We start from the raw sequence: 18,381 nt of genomic DNA on the forward strand, positions 1-18,381 counted from the left end.
GAAGTGTTAAGGCAGTGAGACCTCAATAGTGGAGGGCCACTTTACAACCCTGGCGACCCTCAGCACTTTATGAGACAAGGTGCATATGCCATGACAAACTCATTTAAAATTACAAAAATATTTTGAGTGTCTTGTTTACTTTCATTAAGACTTTGAATTGGGTATAAAAGCTAAAAACAACCATATATTTTATTGCTTCTTCAGCTCAATGAGTTTATCCATTTTATTAAAACACCAAATATTGTAAAGATTTGAAAACATGAATTTGATGTCTTCAGATGTAATAAAAGTGAAACTTCTATCTCTCTCTATTTCTTTGTTGAACAGTCATGGAGTTTTTGAGCCAGGAGCGAGGTGAGATGATGATGCTCTACGACCTTTACTTTGCGTTCCTGCAGACGGGCCGCTACAAGGAGGCTCGCAAAATCATTGAGGTGGGACTGCTGTTATTGTGTTCAAACCACACAGCTATTTAACAGACTTAATTACTACCACACTGATATTTCAACATTTAAATTAGAAGGGCTCCAAACCCAACTAATGCCATTCATGCAAGACAATAGGTACAGCGAATTTTCATTGGATGAATGTGTGAGAGATAATGGCTGCTGCAAAGAACACTAGACTTTGAAAGGCACCTTACTAAAAAATTTTAGTATTGTGATTTGTTTTTGTCTTTATGGTGAATCGCTGCCCCCGTGCCAATTGCTTTTATTGTCATTAAATGTTATTACAATGTTTTAGCACGATAAAACGTTTCTCAATTGATAGCAGAGAATGGTGACAAATGAAAAGCGAAAGTTATCTTTGTAAAACTGAAATGCCTGAATCATATTGTGATTTTATATTTTTGGCCTTTAGAGCTTTAGTGTGACATCTTGCAATGCAAAAAACAGTCAAATATTTGTGGAGTAAACATATAAATTATTTATTTGTCAGAATTAATTTATCTGCTACTTTTTAAATTGTCTTTTAAAACTTAAATGTAATGTCAACATCTTAAATGCAATATAATATTTATATTTGAAATATTCTATTATAAACCTAATATAATTTCCGTGCTGTGACATGTGCTCTAGTTAAAATTTTCTATAGATTATACGCAAAACTTCTCATCTTGTTTCTGTACTGTAAAGTCTTTCAGACCGAAGAAACCCTGATGGATTTTAGATGCATGTGTAGATGTATTTAATTGTCTGGAGATGCTGAGCGGCTCTCCATCCCCACATAAGTCTGTACTGCTCGGGACCTAACTGATTTAGATACGCTTGACGTGTTTTGCGCTCCTCATCCAGGATGGGTCTTTAGGGGATTTGTTTAGGCTGTGTTCTTTCAGTGGACATCGTCTCAGGGGTCTGGCCTTTCACTGTGAAACGGCTCTGACAAAGCTATTCAAATGTTCAATTAACCAACCGTTCTAATACAACACCAGCCAACTCCCTCAGTAATGCAGCGTGGGAGAACGATAAAAAACTTCAGGCATAGTCGAGCATCAGCTGGTTTATCATACAGAGCGTGTGTGTGAGTGTGAGAGAGATGCTGTTTTGCGTTTTCTTGTTGTTTGCTCTTTCGAATTTCCTGATTTGTGGGTATTTTAGACCATCATTTTTGCTAATCCTGTTGTGCGTTATTGTCCGTATGGCTGAAAAATAAGCCCGGCCTTGGCTTTTAAGGGTCCATCAGTCAGGAGCTTTTTAACAAGACTATTTCCCAAGAGAGGGGAAATTGTCTTGATCTGCCATTTGCCTCCATTTATCATGTTCTGTATTCCAGATCATAGCGATTCCCTTGGGGGAATAAGTTTGCCGATAACTTATCAAAAGTCTACTCGGGCTTCAGTCATCTGAGAAGCTTTGACTTTCCAAATATCCTAAACCTCTCAAAACAATAAAAGTTAAAATCCCTATTGTTTGCTTTATATTGATGTTTTTTTAGTCTTAATAATTCCAGTCCTCGTCTTGACTATCAAAAGAGGCCATAAGATGATATATGTATTAAGTACTATTCGGACAGGATTAGTTTTACATAGAGAGGTGGGGTAAAGCTTCTCTGTGATTTTAGTCCTGTCTGAATGCTCCATGTCAGTAATCATTACAGACAATGGCAGTAAACGGCAGATTACGACGACTTTTGCCTTGTGTAAAAAGGTATGGAGAAATTACCTCAGGTAATACTAATCCCATGCGAATAGACCAGCTGTAAAAATATACATGTAAATTGTGTCATTTCCTGTAATTTTGCTCATTTTTATAAAAAAATTCAAATATGGAAGCTCTTAAGAAGCATAGTTTCTGCATACAGACCTTTAAAAAAAGGTCAAAATAACTTCTCCAAGGCGTGGAACGGTTTCTGAAACTGATGTTCTCCAAAAGCCAAAATAAAATGTAGTGTTTCCTCCCTAGTCCAATTTTGAGTTTTTGCAACATAATGTGCAAATAATGAAGAAGGAGGTGACGCACTGCGTAATCGAGATTTCTAATCCTGTGCGAATTGACCATCAATAATACAGAAATCCTGTGGTAAATTTATATATTATATTAGTAAATCTAATCCCTTCCGAATAGGGCAACAGCTTCCCTGATGTCTCCATTTAGAGTGCCACAGGGTTGATGTTTTTTTGTTGGCCAACCCCTGAAACTAGCGGGACACTGGGAAAAATAATTTGGCAAGGGAACCATAGGCTTTTAGATTATCGCAAAAAATAACGTGTCGTGAACCACGCCTCAAATACGAGAAAATGAGCATAGGGTTCCCAGACCTCTGGTGTTAGCCAGGCTAGACACTTACACTTTAGTTTATTTTTAGTAAACAGATTTAGACTTCAAAATTCACAAAAGTTGTGTTCATCTGTGAAGATTATCTTGTTGGACAAAACGTGTTTCATAAACTTTTGTTAAACACAGAGTTTATTTTTTGTGGTAATCCAAAAGTCTATGGGATAAATAAATAGGCTTTATAGCGAGGGAACCAGTGCCCTGCTAACTTCTGGGGTTGGCCTACAAAAATGCATTATCTCTGTGGCACTCTTTTGGTCTTCAGTGTTTGAAAAAACCTGTATTGGTTGATAACTGTATGTGACCCTCTCTTGTAAAAACCAGGGCTAAAGTCTTATAATCAAATTATGAGATTTGGAGCAAAGTTTGATTTCAGTCATTGAATTCAATTAATATTAAAAATATCAAAGTTATATTTTCACTAAATGTTCTATACATTATTTAGGATGATTTTATGTAGAAAACAGTAAATCACAAAAAAGACAGGCAGGGTGAAACACCTAAAGTTCCTATTAAAGTTCTCTCTAAAAGTTGCTGTTTAATGATGGCTCATTGAGTGTCCTAATGCTTGACAGGAAGGCCAAACACCCCTCTCATTCTGTGGAGCGTTTGCCTCTTTCATGCAGCGCCTGATAATTAAAAACACTGATATCTAAGTAGCATTAGCAGACACTGAGCTCTCTAATAGAAACTTTAAGTGCAGCGATGGAGTGCTGGTCAGGTTATTGTCAGATTATTAATAATGGTGGGTAATTAAGTGAAATGCTGGTTAAGGTTTTGGTGTGATTAAAATGGTCATCACACCGTGTGTAAGTGTTTCTGAGTGTGTGATCTGTGTTTGAGAGAATGATGGATTATTAGATCTTTAGTGTGTTGAGGGGTTTGTTTAATGAAGGTCTGAATGCATTAGGAGCTTTTGAAACTTTTTGAAGACAAATGCACCATTTTCATACTTAACCAGCAATAAAGCATGTCCGCAAAATGTCCTTATAGTAGTTTAAAGGATTTTTTTCGGCATGAATTGATGATGCATGATACTCTTGTTTTTAAAGTCACCACACTGAATCTCTGCTTGACACCAGAGAGTCCTGTAGACACCAGATTTTTGTAATCATCTGACCTAGATGTTCTTTTGGATATTGGCAGTAAGACTGGGCAGATGGATGTGAAAGTGTGTGGTGATTTGTTCGCATATTAAGGAAGATTTTAGGGGCGGGTGCTCATCATCCTGGATTTACTTAAGAAAAGATTTTCCCCGCGGGGCTTTACCCATCAGGCAGAAGGGCTGCTGCTACATTTATAGCAATAGAACAAAAAAGACCAAGACTGTGTAGCCGTTTATTCTGTCGTATTTACTAAGAAGATTAGGCTTGAGGACTGATTTTAAACCGATTCACAAGAACATACTTTTTTTGGATGTGCTGGTATGATCTAGAGCTGAGGTTTTTTAAACTGAGGTCAAGGGACACCCAGGGGGCCTCCAGGAGGTTCTAGGGGGTCCCCAATAAATTTCAAAGAAAATTTTCAAAATGTATTAATTTGGTGTCTATCTCTCATTTTTTGCTACATACATTGCAGAATCATTTATATATATATATTTTTTTTTTTAGGGATTTTCTTATTACAGTCCCCTTTATCTCACGTATTTAGGGTTTATAAACCAGGATTTCTTGTAAAGCTGCTATGAAACAAGATTATTTGTCTAAATTGCTGCAAGACAAATACGTTTTAATTGAAAATGTATCTCTTCCAGCATTACTTTTAAGTGTAGCCAATTAAATATTATTATATATATTATAGGGATGCACCGAATCCAGGATTCGGCCGAATACTGGGCTTTGTGACAGGGTTTGGCCGAATCCTAGATTTTTTTTCCACCGAACCGAACCCTAGGCTTGCACTACGCTGGTCACTGTCACGCGGCCGTTGATGACACACATCGGGTGCTGATGTGGAGATAAGCTTTTTCTTTCGGTGAGCCTTAGGGGCGGTTCACATTTCGCGGACGCAGGCGTGTCGCACCGCATCGCTTTCATTATGCATAGGCTTGTGGTAATTGTCAAAATAGTTTTTCCCACATTTCATCCTGGCATAATGTTGCCTATCCTTTTTTTACAGTTAAAATTAAATACAATGAAAAATACACTGCTTTGGACGTTGTTTACTTCATTAATGTGTTTTACTGTGTTAATGGAATAAGGAATAACTCACAAAAGGTTTATCATATTTTGGGGTCCTTGGCATCATACAGTTTAAAAACCCCTGAACTAGAGAAGAGAGAACCAAACAAATATAAGCTTGTATGCGAGTCGTCAAAAAGATAAAAAATTGTGTACAATGAATTTTATTCAGTGTAGGCAAACCGGAGTCATTAAGTGAACCTGATTTGTTGATATCATAAATTTTCTTTTTTGTAGACTCCTGGACTAAGGGCACGACCAGCCCGTCTGCAGTGGTTTGCAGAGAAATGTATCTCAGCCCAACAGGTGAGTGTCTCTCTCTCTCTCTTTCTCTCTCTCTCTTTCTCTTTCTCTCTCTCTCTCTTTCTCTCTCTCGATCAATAGATTATATATCACTGTATGAATCTTTCTGTTCACAGATGGAGCCCCTTGAGAACTTGGTGGACATGACTGTCAAGCTGTTCGAGTGTGATAGAGACGATATGTACCACTATTTGTTCCGACTGTGCAGTAAGTTTTGTGTGTTGGGAGCTGGGGTTAAAAGTAATGGGTGAGTGTAATGACCATATACTGACATTTTCTCTCTCTCTCCTGTCAGAGGAAACCAATGACTGGCGTAAGGCTGAAGCAGCCTGGACTAAAATGCAGGAGGAGAATATGATTCCAAGAGAGAGGACCCTGCGTTTGCTCGCTGATATCCTTAAAAGCAATAACCAGGAGGTGCCCTTTGAGGTTCCTGAGGTAAAGAACCAAACATCTTAAGTGTGACTAAAAGTGTGAGTTTGTAAAATCCTTCTGTATCTCGTTTCCTCCAAATCTCCTTATTGCATCATAGCGGATAAACTAGATGAAGCTTGTGAAGGTCCTAAATTAAAAAGATTACACATTTGGTTGCATCTAGCTGCATTTACTCTTAGCAGTGCAGTATTGGACGCCCCAGCATAGCAGGGCATCACTCGTACCCAAAAGAAATCTGCTGCTTTGGATCATCTTGTATGCTGAAATCATTTGTGTACTGTAAATGCAAATTTGTTTGCGGATCCCACTTGGTTTAGTATTTTGCATAAGTTTTTTATTCTCCGACTGAGCTGAGTGTTTTTTTGTGTAGTTGTGGTTTGAGGAGGTTAAGGGTCAGCCTGAGATGCTGATGGAGAAAGAGGTCAAATTCAGTTCTATGCCTCAGACCTCACCTCGCAGGAGGACCACCACCTCTTCCCCCAAAGAGGCCACTGCTGATGACTACAGACTCAAAATTCTTTCTCTCTGTAAGAGGGAAAAAGTTCAAGGTTAGATTTATTTTTATTTTTACTCATTTCTCCTACAAACATGAAAATCTTGCATGAACCCGACCTTTCATGAATGACAATGGAGTCATTGAATTGAATAAAAGCATGCTAATAAACTGTAGTGATCAATCCTGGATAATGTGTGTACTATTAAACCCCTGTTCTCTAATCTTTAGAGGCCTGTGATGTTTTGAGGGAGGCAGAAAGCAGGGGCATTGTTTTCACTCCTGCTCCATATGATGCCCTCATCAAAGCCCTGCTGGCCAGTGGAAACATTGAGGATGCCAAAGCTGTTCAAAACATGTGAGTCTGTGTATGAGGGTTACAATATTGCAGGTTTTAAAGGAACCCTTCACTTTTTTTGAAAATATGCTCATTTTCCAGCTCCCCGAGAGTTAAACATTTGACTTTTACCATTTTGGAATCCCACTTTTAGCATAGTTTAGCACAATCCATTGAATCTGATTAGACCATTAGCATCGCGCTAAGAAATAACCAAAGAGTTTTGATATTTTTCCTATTTAAAACTTGACATGACTGCATGCGGCGCAGTGATATTATGCAGCACCTGAAATAGTCCCCTGCAATTGTATGTAACCAAGGGGACTATTTTTATGCAGTGCGTAATATCAATACGCCTGCTGCAGCCATGTTACAGCAGCAAAGTCCTTAATTATTACGCCAGAATGAGAGTATAGTTCATAGCCATATCTGCCTAGAAAATCGCAACTTTTAATTTTCTTTCAGTCTTAGTACACAATGTAACTACAGAAAAGAATGGGCAAATATCGAAACTATTCGATAATTTTTTTGTGCGATGCTAATGGTCTAATCAGATTCAATGGATTATGCTAAGCTACGCTAAAAGTGGTACCGCCAGACCCAGAGATTGGCTGAATGGAATCCAAAACAGAAAAAATCAAATGTAGCCGGACTCTAGGGTAGCCGGAAAATTAACATATTTTCAAAAAAAGCGGAGTGTCCCTTTAAGGGAATGCTTTTTAGCAGAATCAGAAAATTCTAGATTTAAAACAAATAATTTCCACCAAGCTTTTTGATGGAGCACGTACATTCATGCAAAGTGAGCGGTCTTAATAATTAAGCCCTTTCAATGCTGCCAGATAATCTTTGAGTTCTCAGAAGACTGCAACAAGATGCAGAAATTATAGTCTTTTGTCAATAAGTAATAGATCTTTAACCATAAAGCTCTGAGGCTTTACTTGGTTGCATTATAAAGTACTTCTGATGATGTGTCCTCATAAAAGGAAGTCAGCGACCCTTTAATCTTGCTTATGCCATCAGAAGGCGTTCATAAACATCTCTGTACCCACGCAGTAGGTGTTTAACAGACCCTGTTCATGCTTGTGTTGCTCCAAAAGCAACTTTATGCTTATTTGGTATATTTCGAAATTTAGACATAGATTTCTCTATGCCATGTTTCTGGTCATTAAGCAGGAAACACTAATGCACTCTTTAAATGTAATATTATTATGATCGGTTTATTGATGCGGTGATGAGGTGTGTGTGTGTGTGGTGGTCTACGGGCAGATGTTTGGGTTTGTTGGATGTTTTAAATAGAGATTAGTGCATTGGGAATTAAGGAGAGAGTTGTTCTTGTCCTGCAGTTAGAGAGCCAGATAAAAATAAAGAGAAGCACATAAGGATTTTCTTAGGATATGACTGCGACTCTGGTTGCTGAACCATTTTGCTTCAAGAGCAGCTGTTGGACGGTCGCCGTGGCGATAAGGAGCTCGGATGTTGCTCGATTGGGCGGACGGATTAATCCGGCCAGTGAGGATAATAAGGACTTCAAGGTTTAAGTGATGGAATGATGAAATAAGGTCCAGAGTTTAGCAAGAGGGCAGAGGAGAGTCAATCTGGTGCACACATTTTTCAGTTGGACTGTAATAAAATGGTATATGCTGCAAATAACACTTTTTGACTTGCTAAAATTCAGCCAATACCCATTTTTGCTTTCCCAGTGCCACCAATCACATCCCTGATTTTAAATTAAGCGACATGGCCAGCAACCTCCTTATCGTCACTCAGGTGAAAAGATCCCAGACGCGAGGTGAGTAGATCCCAGATGTGAAATAGTAAAACTGTTTCAGTTCTCACAGTTTAGGTATTGATAATGTGAACGTGTGCATTATAAACCTGTCCTCAAAGTCTCTCTCTATCCACACAGATGCTTTAGAGACTCTTAAGGGGATGTTACAGTCTGATCAGGTGCCCAGTCAGTTGGCCATCACTCGACTGGTCCAGGGTCTCGGGAGTGAAGGAAACGCACAGGGGATCAAAGAAGTGGAAGCCATGATTAATACCTTAGGCTCCATCAAGTTATCCAGCATGTTGTTTGTCAACAATACCGCTTTATCTCACATCAAAAAGTAAGTAAATTGTTTGCATCCACCTCATGCAATTACTTTCTATTGGTAGACAGTAAGAACCCTAATGTATACACACACTTGAAAGAGATACTACTTTAGGTGGCCTATTTTGACTTGGCACAATACGCAAACATCTAGCAATGCTCGAGCATCCCCCCAAAACTACATGGGAATCATGTTGTAATGATTTCTTCAAACATTTGAGAGCCCACAATACGAGCATTCATGGTTTGTTGGTTACTTTATTTGTACCCGTTGGCATCCAAGAACATACACCACATAGGACAATGTACATATTTCAGGTTTCATAAATAAATAAAATGCTCCAAAAACAATAAAATCTAATACAAAATACTAAAAAAACAATTCTAAAACGATTTAAATGAATTTGTGTGTCTCCATTCAAAAATGGTCAACATACACCTGACGGCTGGAGGGCGGAGCTAACATAAATGTTAAGATTATGATTGACCACGGTAAACACTTGATTAAAACTGTAGTGTTATCTCAGAAACCCTGACCTGCATCCCTAATCTTTCTAACAAAGGAGAACCAGTACAATGTCTGTCAGCATGAGATTAGATGCTTTTTGTCCAAACATGCATTGGTTATTTTTGTGTAGTCGCAAATGAAATAAGCATTAACAATGTTTCTGTAAATACCATGCAATGTAACCTTAAGTTTTTTTACCAAGAAATGAAATTGGTGTCCTCAAATGTTTGAAACATTTGGTTCAACAAATAATGTCTTTCAACCACCCACTTGTCCGGCCTGTTCTCACACCTTCATCTATTTATTTTTTCATCATACCTTCCCCCTCCCATTATTACTAACAGCCTCAATGTGCAGTGATGGCCATGACTATGCAGTCTGAATAATTTACCATGGGCCACACTAATGTGACGCTTGGGTTCCAGAACCCCGTCTCGCCTCTTAACCAGTCAGCTTGGCTCAGTCGCGCACAGCGCTCGTGTCACTGTTGCTTAGGTGGCCCGGGGGTCAGAGTTCACCCTGACAGGATGAGAATGGGCAAATAGGAAAGCTGCCCACCCAGCCGCGAGGAACACTATGCTCTTCCGCTGTCTTAGGACTTTGGGAATGGCAGGGAATGACAATCAGTGGCTGGGCCAGGAATATTAATGTGGACGATGAAAGTTTTATGCACTTGGTGTTTCTGTAAATGAAGGTCAAGGAAGAGAGAGGACACAGAAATGGAGTGAATACATTTGAGTTGTATTTTTACAAACTTGACATTGTGTGGTGCTTGTCTGTACTGTATGAAACTCCCACTGGGATGTTGTTTGCCAGGGCTGAAGTTTTATTTTATATGGAGTGGGTGGTTTTTATTCATTTCTAGCATGAAATATAAACAGTGGAAATAAAAAAAAATGTATACATAATATTCAGTTTTGCCCTATCTTTTCTCCATCTTATAGTGGAAACATTGACGGTGCCGTGGAGCTATTGGAGTCTGTGTACACCCAAAACACAGATGCCGGTCCGAATCCCAGCATTTCCTTCGTCTTCCGTAAAGTTTTAGAGGCCAACAATGAAGCTGCGCTGGATAAACGTAAGACCCAAACTTTACCTTCTCATGCACATTGCTTCAATCGCTTCATACCGGGTATTCTTTACAGTAACTGACTTCAAGCCTTTGTTTGAAGTTTCTGGATAAGGGAAACATTATGTCAGGCACTGATGTGTTATAATGTAGTAATGACCGTGTAAGCACCCGATTGATTGACATCTCTTTCTGCACACAGTGAGTGCCATGGCCGAAAGGCTCTGCAATCACTTCGCCTCATACAGGGCTGCTACAGACCTCTTCATAATGTATTTGGACACGGGCAGGACAGACGAGGCCAAGTTTCTCTTGCAGGTAACATCTTTTAGTCATGAACCGAGATATGCATGAAAACTCTGAAAGGACACTGTGACCTTGCTCAATTGCTAAATCTAATTTGAGTCCTGAAACTACATGCTGGGTTGTTTCAACTCATGGTTGGGTCAAATATGAACATTTTCTGGATTCATTCTGTCCAAATTTGTGACCCTGCCTGTGAAATCCCAGCTGTTTTCTATGGTAGTCTACCCGCATTCACAAACATACAAAAAGTGCTAAACATGCTAAACATCTCAGTCTCATCGAAATTCCTCTTTTAGAAATGTCAGCCAAAAAACAGCCCAATCTGAAAAACTGATGCTTATGACATCACAGGCATTTCACTGCCCCTCCACTTTAAAATAATTGGCTAAATTTTTTGAGTGGCAGCAAAGTCGGCCAATCAGTAATGAGATTGCAAGTTAAGCCAGTAGGGGAGCCAAATAGGTGCAAAACCACTTGTTTAAAATCCTCCACCCTAATAGAGCTATCTGAGAGAGGTTTTTAGGAAGCTTCTAAGGCATTCCAGACCCAAACAAAAAAATTCACATCACATCACTGTGTCACATCACAGAACAAGGATAAATACCCCATTCAATCATTCTATGTCACCTTTAAAGAGGACATATCATGAAAATCTGACTTTTTCCATGTTTAAGTGCCATAATTGGGTCCCCAGTGCTTGTATCAACCTAGAAAATGTGAAAAAGATCAACCCATTAACTTAGTTTTGTAAACCATTCTCTGTAAGCATGTGAATTTGAAATTAAGCTCCCCTTGTGATGTCAGAAGGGGATAATACCGCCCTTAATCGGCATTATTCAGCCAAGGCACAGCCATTTAGTGCAGAGATCAGCTCATTTGCATTTAAAAGGACACACCCAAAACGGCACATTTTTGCTCACACCCACAAAGTGGAAATTTTAACATGTTATAATAAATTCTATTTTGAGCTAAAAACTTCCCATACGTACTCTGGGGACACCAAAGATTTATTTGACATTTTAAAAAAGTCTTATGAAATTCCCCCCTTAATAATGACAGAGTATAGCCATGTCAAATATTGAAATCAAAGAGGAAAATCAAATTTAAAAGCTCCTAATCTCAAAATTAGATTAAATCCAAACCATGGATTGAAGCCCAATATGTTTTCTTTCGTTTATCTGACCTTTCTTCTACAATTTCTTCACAAGTGATCTTTGCTCTTTTGCGGTCTCATGTTTTAATCATTAAGTCATTTTACATGTTTTGATACTCTTAAGTAAGTGCTCCTTCCTCCTAAAAGCACTTTAGCAAGCTGAGGAACATAATCGGTACATTAGGCTACCACTACATTTAGCCATACAATCCTTGGAGATGTGAAAATAGCAAGCCGAGCGCGTCCTCGAGATGGAATGTTAAATATCGGATGACCATATTAATATCTAGCGTCTTCTGTTTGATTGTATTTGTCAGGTAAATATCTGATTGAATGAGCTTTCATAAGTAAAGCTAAATGTCTTGTGCAGTTTTTAATAGCTCAGGTTATTGTCCTGTGGGCCCTCTGCTCAACAATGATTTGGTCCATTTTAATTCAGTCGCCTGTTAAAAGCCTCCCAGGCCCCTTGGCTTTTTTCAGCAGATGCAAGAGAGACGCGCATCGTTTCCGACTGGCTTGTAATTTGACCTCATTGCTGCTGAACCCAGAGAAGGCACAGGGCAGCGCCACAGTTTCGAAAAGAAACACAGGCGGAAATGACAGCAGATGTTATCCTGCTAAACAGATTTAAGTGTTTCAAACTCACTTACTGTAACCAAACTAACTCTCTGCTTTAATACAAGTTTATCTCTATTGGCTATATTTGTGATGTCAGCTGTGACGTCAAGTGCATATTATAGCATAAAATACACGGTTTCACGAAAATACAAGTAAAACATAAGTACTAAAGATAAATTATTTAGTGTTAATATTTTTTATATATATATTAAAATAGATACAGTGATGATATCATTATTTTGAGTTCTTTAGGCCATTATAATAGTGTATGTACTATCACACATCATGTTTAGTGCCTGCCGTCATTTTTCAATGCTTGTTGAAAAGATGATCTTCAAGCATCCTTACTGCTTTACACATGCTAACCTCTCTATTCACACACGGCTGCTTCAGGTAGTTTGGCATATCAGAGAGCGTTTGTGTTTTAAAGTTTATTCTCCCTGCCGCATATCATCCACGGATTCCTGATCAAAGACTGAAAATTGCACACCGGTGCTTAAAAGCTTAGAGGAATACTGGTTTGATTCAAAGCCTTCATATGGCTAAGTGTAGATAATTATACTTTAGATTGGGCGGGCACTGTACATTTTAATTTTCATAAAGAAATAAGTGGTTGGTTGCTTGACTCCCTTATTAGCTGTATAATTAACCCTCAACTTTAGAGCAGTGCGCTGAGTGCTAGAGGATGTAATGGAAGATGAATACATTTAAAAACTGTTATACACACCTCTATACGCTCCCCTCTGCCTGTGCGGGTATACAAAATGAAACTAATTGTTTTTGTACCAAGGGTTATGCTTTGCACAAATGTAGATGGTGTGCATGTCAAAAATATTTGTGTTGTGCTTTTTTTTAGCGTTGTGCTGCCGTCACCGAACAGAAGGACGTCATATTCACATTTATGCTACGAGCCGCTCAACGTCCAGGACAGGTCAAGTTTATTCTGCTTTTCGTACTTTTTACATTTTTATTAAATGTGTGCATTTGGTCAGACCCTGCAGGCATTGGTTTCATTTACAGGGAACCCACAAACTGATCAAATGTAACCATTTTGTATGTCAGTTTGGCTATAAGAGACGTTTGTCAAACACTTTTACCTTAAATTCACTTGATCCCAGCTTCAGGTCATTCAGCAATACTGTTTTTAGGCAGAATCAATTTTTATACAGTCTGATAAAAATGCAAGAAAGCATGTTATATGCATGTTATATGCAGGGTTTTGCATCTGAACTCTCCATATGTAAATGTACGGTCATGTCGAGTAACGGTAAAACGTCTAAAAATAAAGGTATGCATCTAGATCAAGACTCTCCGGGATACTGTAATGTATATGAAATAAATGATGTTGTTTTTTGTTGTGCAGGCTGCTAAAATCAAAACTCTATCAGAGTTGATTCCTGACTTCACAGAAAAGGAAAACGTCTATTCGTATCTGGTAAAGTGCTATGGTAAGACCTCTATTTGCAAATAGAGATGTATATTTTGGTCATTTTGAGTACTTTAACGGATAAATTAGCCAATTTGATGTCTGATTGCGCCAATAAAGTGCTTGTTTTTTATTTGTTGGTCAATACAGTATGCAGAGGTTGTATAAAACTCTGTTATGCCATATCAAACTTTCTCTCCAATACAAACATTAAAATTAATAAAAAAAAAGAAATAACTGCAGACCTGTTAGTGTCTTGACCAATTACACCTCCTGAAAAGTGAAGCCAAAACATTTTATTCGCCACTGGTGGGTAACTTCAATACAGGTCATATAAACCTCGATATAAATAAATGGGTCGTGAGCCAAATAAAAAAAATCAAATTACACTTCCAATACATTTTTCCAATGGTGGTTTCTGCTATTTTCAATATTATGAAGCTGCAGACTCCGAGCCTGCATCTACAGTCCTGCATTCTCAGACCCCTCGTTTTTCGAGACCGCGTTCTTCTGCTGTTCGGAAGATCGTATAACACCCGTATCCAAATGCCATTGAAAACAATAGGATTCCACTTATGGTCTGGTTTTATTTAAAGTTATTCAAATAAATATTTATTTTAGCTTCTAAAAAATATTATGTGAAATTACATTGCTACAATTTTTTTATTCAAATTTTTCTTTCAGTTCAACCTATAATGGTCTTATTAACATTATACCATATACCATATACAAAACCTGTTGTTGTTTTATATTTTATATGCGAAGCAAAACTCAAATAAGAATAGACAAAACATGAAGAATTTTGTACTTTATTAATGATCACCTAAACATCATCTTGCTGTAAACAGGACAAAGCAAAGAAAAAAGGAAGAAAGAATTGTGTTAGTGACTTTACTTATCGTCTTTAATGGCATAAAAACTCCTCATTTATAAGTCGCTTTGGATAAAAGCGTATGCTAAATGAATAAATGTAATGTAATTGCCTAAGGTAAAATAATTACTTTCTGGTAGGCGAATGTTCCTTCTTTTTTCCTTCTTTTTTGCAATCACTCTGTCAAATTTTCTCGACTTAACTAAAATAAAAGATGAATGCCATTGTCAAAAATATTGTGTAATAATAAAGAATATATTTTTTTTGCAAATTACAAGCATACCTATGGTGATAAGTAGGGCCACGGAGGAACACCTCCTCAGCTTCCTGCCAGGATAATCCCTGCATCTCACATAATGCCTGCATCTACAAAAAGTTCAAGGTTAAAGGCTAACGTTAGCTATCAAAATATTTTTTTTGGGAAAAGGCGAAAAAACACACATTAACTGCTTAAATTTAGTTACAAACTATTTAATTAACAAACTAATTGTTGGTGTATCGATGAGCTATAAAATAGTTTGATTAAAAAAGAAATCGAATGAGTATGATTCGCTAAATAAAATTGACGATACTCCCGTTTCGGCCTAAGTTCTTCACATGTTTATCCAATCCAATTTAATAGGAGGCTCTGACTCGAGAAACGAGGGGTCTGAGAATGAGGGATTCTGGGTGCGGGACTGTAGATGCTGGCTTCATACTACTCGCTAAAATGTTGACTTTTAAAGGTCTATGGTGTAGATTTTTGCAGCATCTAGTGGTGAGATTGCGAATTACAACCAATGGCTCAGTCCACAGCTCACACCTTCCTTTTGAAATGGAAAGTGAAGCTACGGTAGCAGCCACAGGACAAACATGTCATCGTCTTAGAGAACATAGTGAAAAAACGCGCTCTGTAGAGCAGTTTGTCCGTTTAGGGCTACTGTAGAAACACGGCGGTGCAAAATGGCGACTTTTATTAAAGGGGACCCGCTGTGTATGTAGATTAAAAACTGCTCATTCTAAGGTAATAAAAACATAATGGTTTATTATGTAAGGTCTTTATACACAGTTATACAAATCACATTGCATTTCTGTCAATAGATCCTCCTAAAATTTACGCACTGCACCTTTAAGCATTTAGTTTGGTTTGGTTAAAGTTGGTTGTAGGTTCTACGATCACTACTGCGCATACTCTGGCCCCAAATGACATCATTTGGTTTTTTATTTTTTATTTCAATGGAAGTCTATAAGACACTTCGTCCGGTGTTTTTACATGCTATAACCATGACCTATTATAAAATAAAACATTAAATGCTTTAGGGCACAATCATTGCTCCCAACTGCCTCCATGTACACAACTTCTTGCACTATTCCTAATTTGCATCACTGTAGTTCTCACAGTAAACTTCCAGTACTTTGTGTAATATTTATCCTGATGTTTTCCTGGATTAAACTTTGTGTGTTACTTCATACTCATCTAGAGCATTTTTTCCCCCTGTGCATAATGCATTTTATTTTAGCAACAGCGGTGTTGAAAGCTACACGCTTCATCTGCCGGACAATGGCATTAAGTCACTGCTCAGCCCACCCCAGCAATCTGTTATGCGGAGCTTGTCGGTTAATAGCCTTTCAATTAAAAATGCATCGAGCAGCGAGCATTCACTGACACACAGGAGAGGCGTTTGCTAATAAAAACACATGTTCCCTAATGACACGCTGCTTTATCCAGCCTACCGTGAGAATTTTGACACGTTTCAGTACTTAGAGAACCCCGCACCATCACTATTTCATGAGGACCGTGTCACCTGGTCCGAATGAGAGCAGAATGAAACATTACAAGTTTAACAGCACTGGTTTTCTCCATCGTTCACCAGGTTTGGATAAGGACTTCGAGTCGGCAAAGGCCGTCTATGAGAAGATGCAGAACGAGGGGGTTAAAGCTGATGAACTGACATTGAAGAGATTGGCCTTACTGTACAGAGAAGCTGGCGAAGCCGTTCCCTTCCAAGAACCTCCGGTAAATGAACACCATTTTAAGCATTCAGACACATACAAGCAATACAGATAAATGTATGACAGGTACAGACATTCTTTATACAGAAATGTGTACGAATTACATTACTTCATTATCTTACATTTATAAGAACCAAGGTCAATCTTCACTTTTAAAGGATTTTTCTTTCCACACCTGAAATGGCATAAGAGGACTCGTGTGTTATTTACTACCTGTCAGAACCGCACTCTCGCATTTTTGAGCAACGTTAGAGGAGACCGCCAGCCATCTACACCCCCCCCCCCACGGTGAACCACTAAGCTCTCAGCGCACCTTTTTAAGTGTTCACAAAGCAATCTCAGGTAGCACTCCATCCCGTTTCATTCAACTCCATCGTTCTTTCCTTCGCGGCACTAATACCGCCGTACAAAGAGTCTCAGGAGGGAGACGATAAAGAGAGATTTGGGGTGCTGTTCACATCTGGCCTCGCTTCTTGTTCACGCCGGCTGCTATTTATCGACTTTAATTACCCCATTAATAAGAGAACGTACATTGTTGGCAAAATGGTACTAATCTTCTAACAGCCCTCACCTTCCAAAAATAGAGCGAGCTGCGCTGTTTACAGCCACTCGCCGCGATTCATTAGGACGACTTGAGGGAGCAAATGTGTTATTGGTGAATTAATCTGCTTTGTAAGATGAATCGAGAGCGTGGGATTGTTTGCAAGCGTGTGGTTGTTATTAGTTTGCCCCGGAGGGCAGGAAACGCATTGCTGCACACAACACTCAGCGATTCTGACTGAAAACAACACATTGTGCGCTCAGAGTATGATTTTTATATTGGCTGGTTTTGGCTTTGACTTGAAAAAGATTTAAAAAATACTGTATTTCTTTATCTTTCAGGAGTCATTTAAGTTTTATGCTGATAAACTGAAGCAGCAGCGATCCGAGTCTGTGGTACCTGCGGATGACTAGATGATGAACTTTCCTTTACTTTTCCTCCATTAAACTTTTTTATATATAAAAGATGTGCATCGGTTCTGTGTTATACTGTGATTGTCTGTTTGTTTGTTTGTTTTCCGGCCGTTAATAATGATTTCATGATGTTATGGTTAACATGATGTTGTGTACATAGGTATTTATGCAAATAAATGTAAACATACATTCTCATTGGCTCTTTCATAGTTATTTCATCTTGAAAAATGAAAATGTAAGATGCATTATATGAAAATTTTTCATTGATGAATGAAGTATGTTGTAAAATATAAGGAGTAGAGACCACAACGCTAGCCATATGCTTTTAAGTACAATAATAAAATGATTGTATAATATTTCATTTACAGATGAAATGTTTTTTTTCTGTTCAGATTTATCAGGATTTAGCACAAGTGCATACATTTTTAGCTACAAATGCATTTCTAGTGTGACTTACAAAACCTTTCAAAGGCTTTGTGATAAACCTTTATTGGCACACGATTTGATAAATTCTTACATGTATTTGGAGAAGCAAACATTGGGATTTGAACAAAAAGCAGCTGTTTTTGGATATTTACCAAAGCAGCACTGTAATCTCTAGATAAAAATACATGTAAGGAAAGAGAAAGAACATCAGTGTCACCCAGTGGTAGTCGGCTGAAGTGCAGAGATGATTGTGTGACAGATGTAGCATAAATTCTTTTATTTTGGCATCTTCGGGAGGTCCTCTAACCCCTCCCTCTTCTCTCTTTGTCATATGTTTTATTTTTAGTGCATATGCCATACAACTATTGATGATCATCAACGAGCAGGAATCTATGACAGCCATTTGTATTTAGCTTTTAGTCTTTGAGTGTAATGGTTTTAAAT

At 38.3% G+C, this 18,381-nt stretch overlaps 1 protein-coding gene across 1 annotated transcript in view; it reads left to right on the forward strand.

Annotated features, from left to right (window-relative positions):
- The window catches only part of lrpprc (leucine-rich pentatricopeptide repeat containing), a 47,317-nt gene extending 29,611 nt beyond the window's left edge, over window positions 1-17,706 (forward strand). Inside the window, exons 25-38 of the mRNA XM_065296984.1 lie at window positions 328-434; window positions 5,192-5,260; window positions 5,374-5,464; window positions 5,553-5,695; window positions 6,063-6,240; window positions 6,417-6,543; window positions 8,223-8,311; window positions 8,429-8,630; window positions 10,067-10,200; window positions 10,394-10,509; window positions 13,125-13,199; window positions 13,632-13,716; window positions 16,419-16,561; window positions 17,440-17,706. Of these exons, the coding sequence (XP_065153056.1) occupies window positions 328-434; window positions 5,192-5,260; window positions 5,374-5,464; window positions 5,553-5,695; window positions 6,063-6,240; window positions 6,417-6,543; window positions 8,223-8,311; window positions 8,429-8,630; window positions 10,067-10,200; window positions 10,394-10,509; window positions 13,125-13,199; window positions 13,632-13,716; window positions 16,419-16,561; window positions 17,440-17,511 (1,631 nt within the window). The 3' untranslated portion in view covers window positions 17,512-17,706. The remainder of the gene's footprint in view (window positions 1-327; window positions 435-5,191; window positions 5,261-5,373; window positions 5,465-5,552; window positions 5,696-6,062; window positions 6,241-6,416; window positions 6,544-8,222; window positions 8,312-8,428; window positions 8,631-10,066; window positions 10,201-10,393; window positions 10,510-13,124; window positions 13,200-13,631; window positions 13,717-16,418; window positions 16,562-17,439) is intronic.
- Window positions 17,707-18,381: the final 675 nt, after the last annotated feature.

Source organism: Paramisgurnus dabryanus, chromosome 20 (assembly GCF_030506205.2).
Source record: "Paramisgurnus dabryanus chromosome 20, PD_genome_1.1, whole genome shotgun sequence".
NCBI lineage: Eukaryota > Metazoa > Chordata > Actinopteri > Cypriniformes > Cobitidae > Paramisgurnus > Paramisgurnus dabryanus.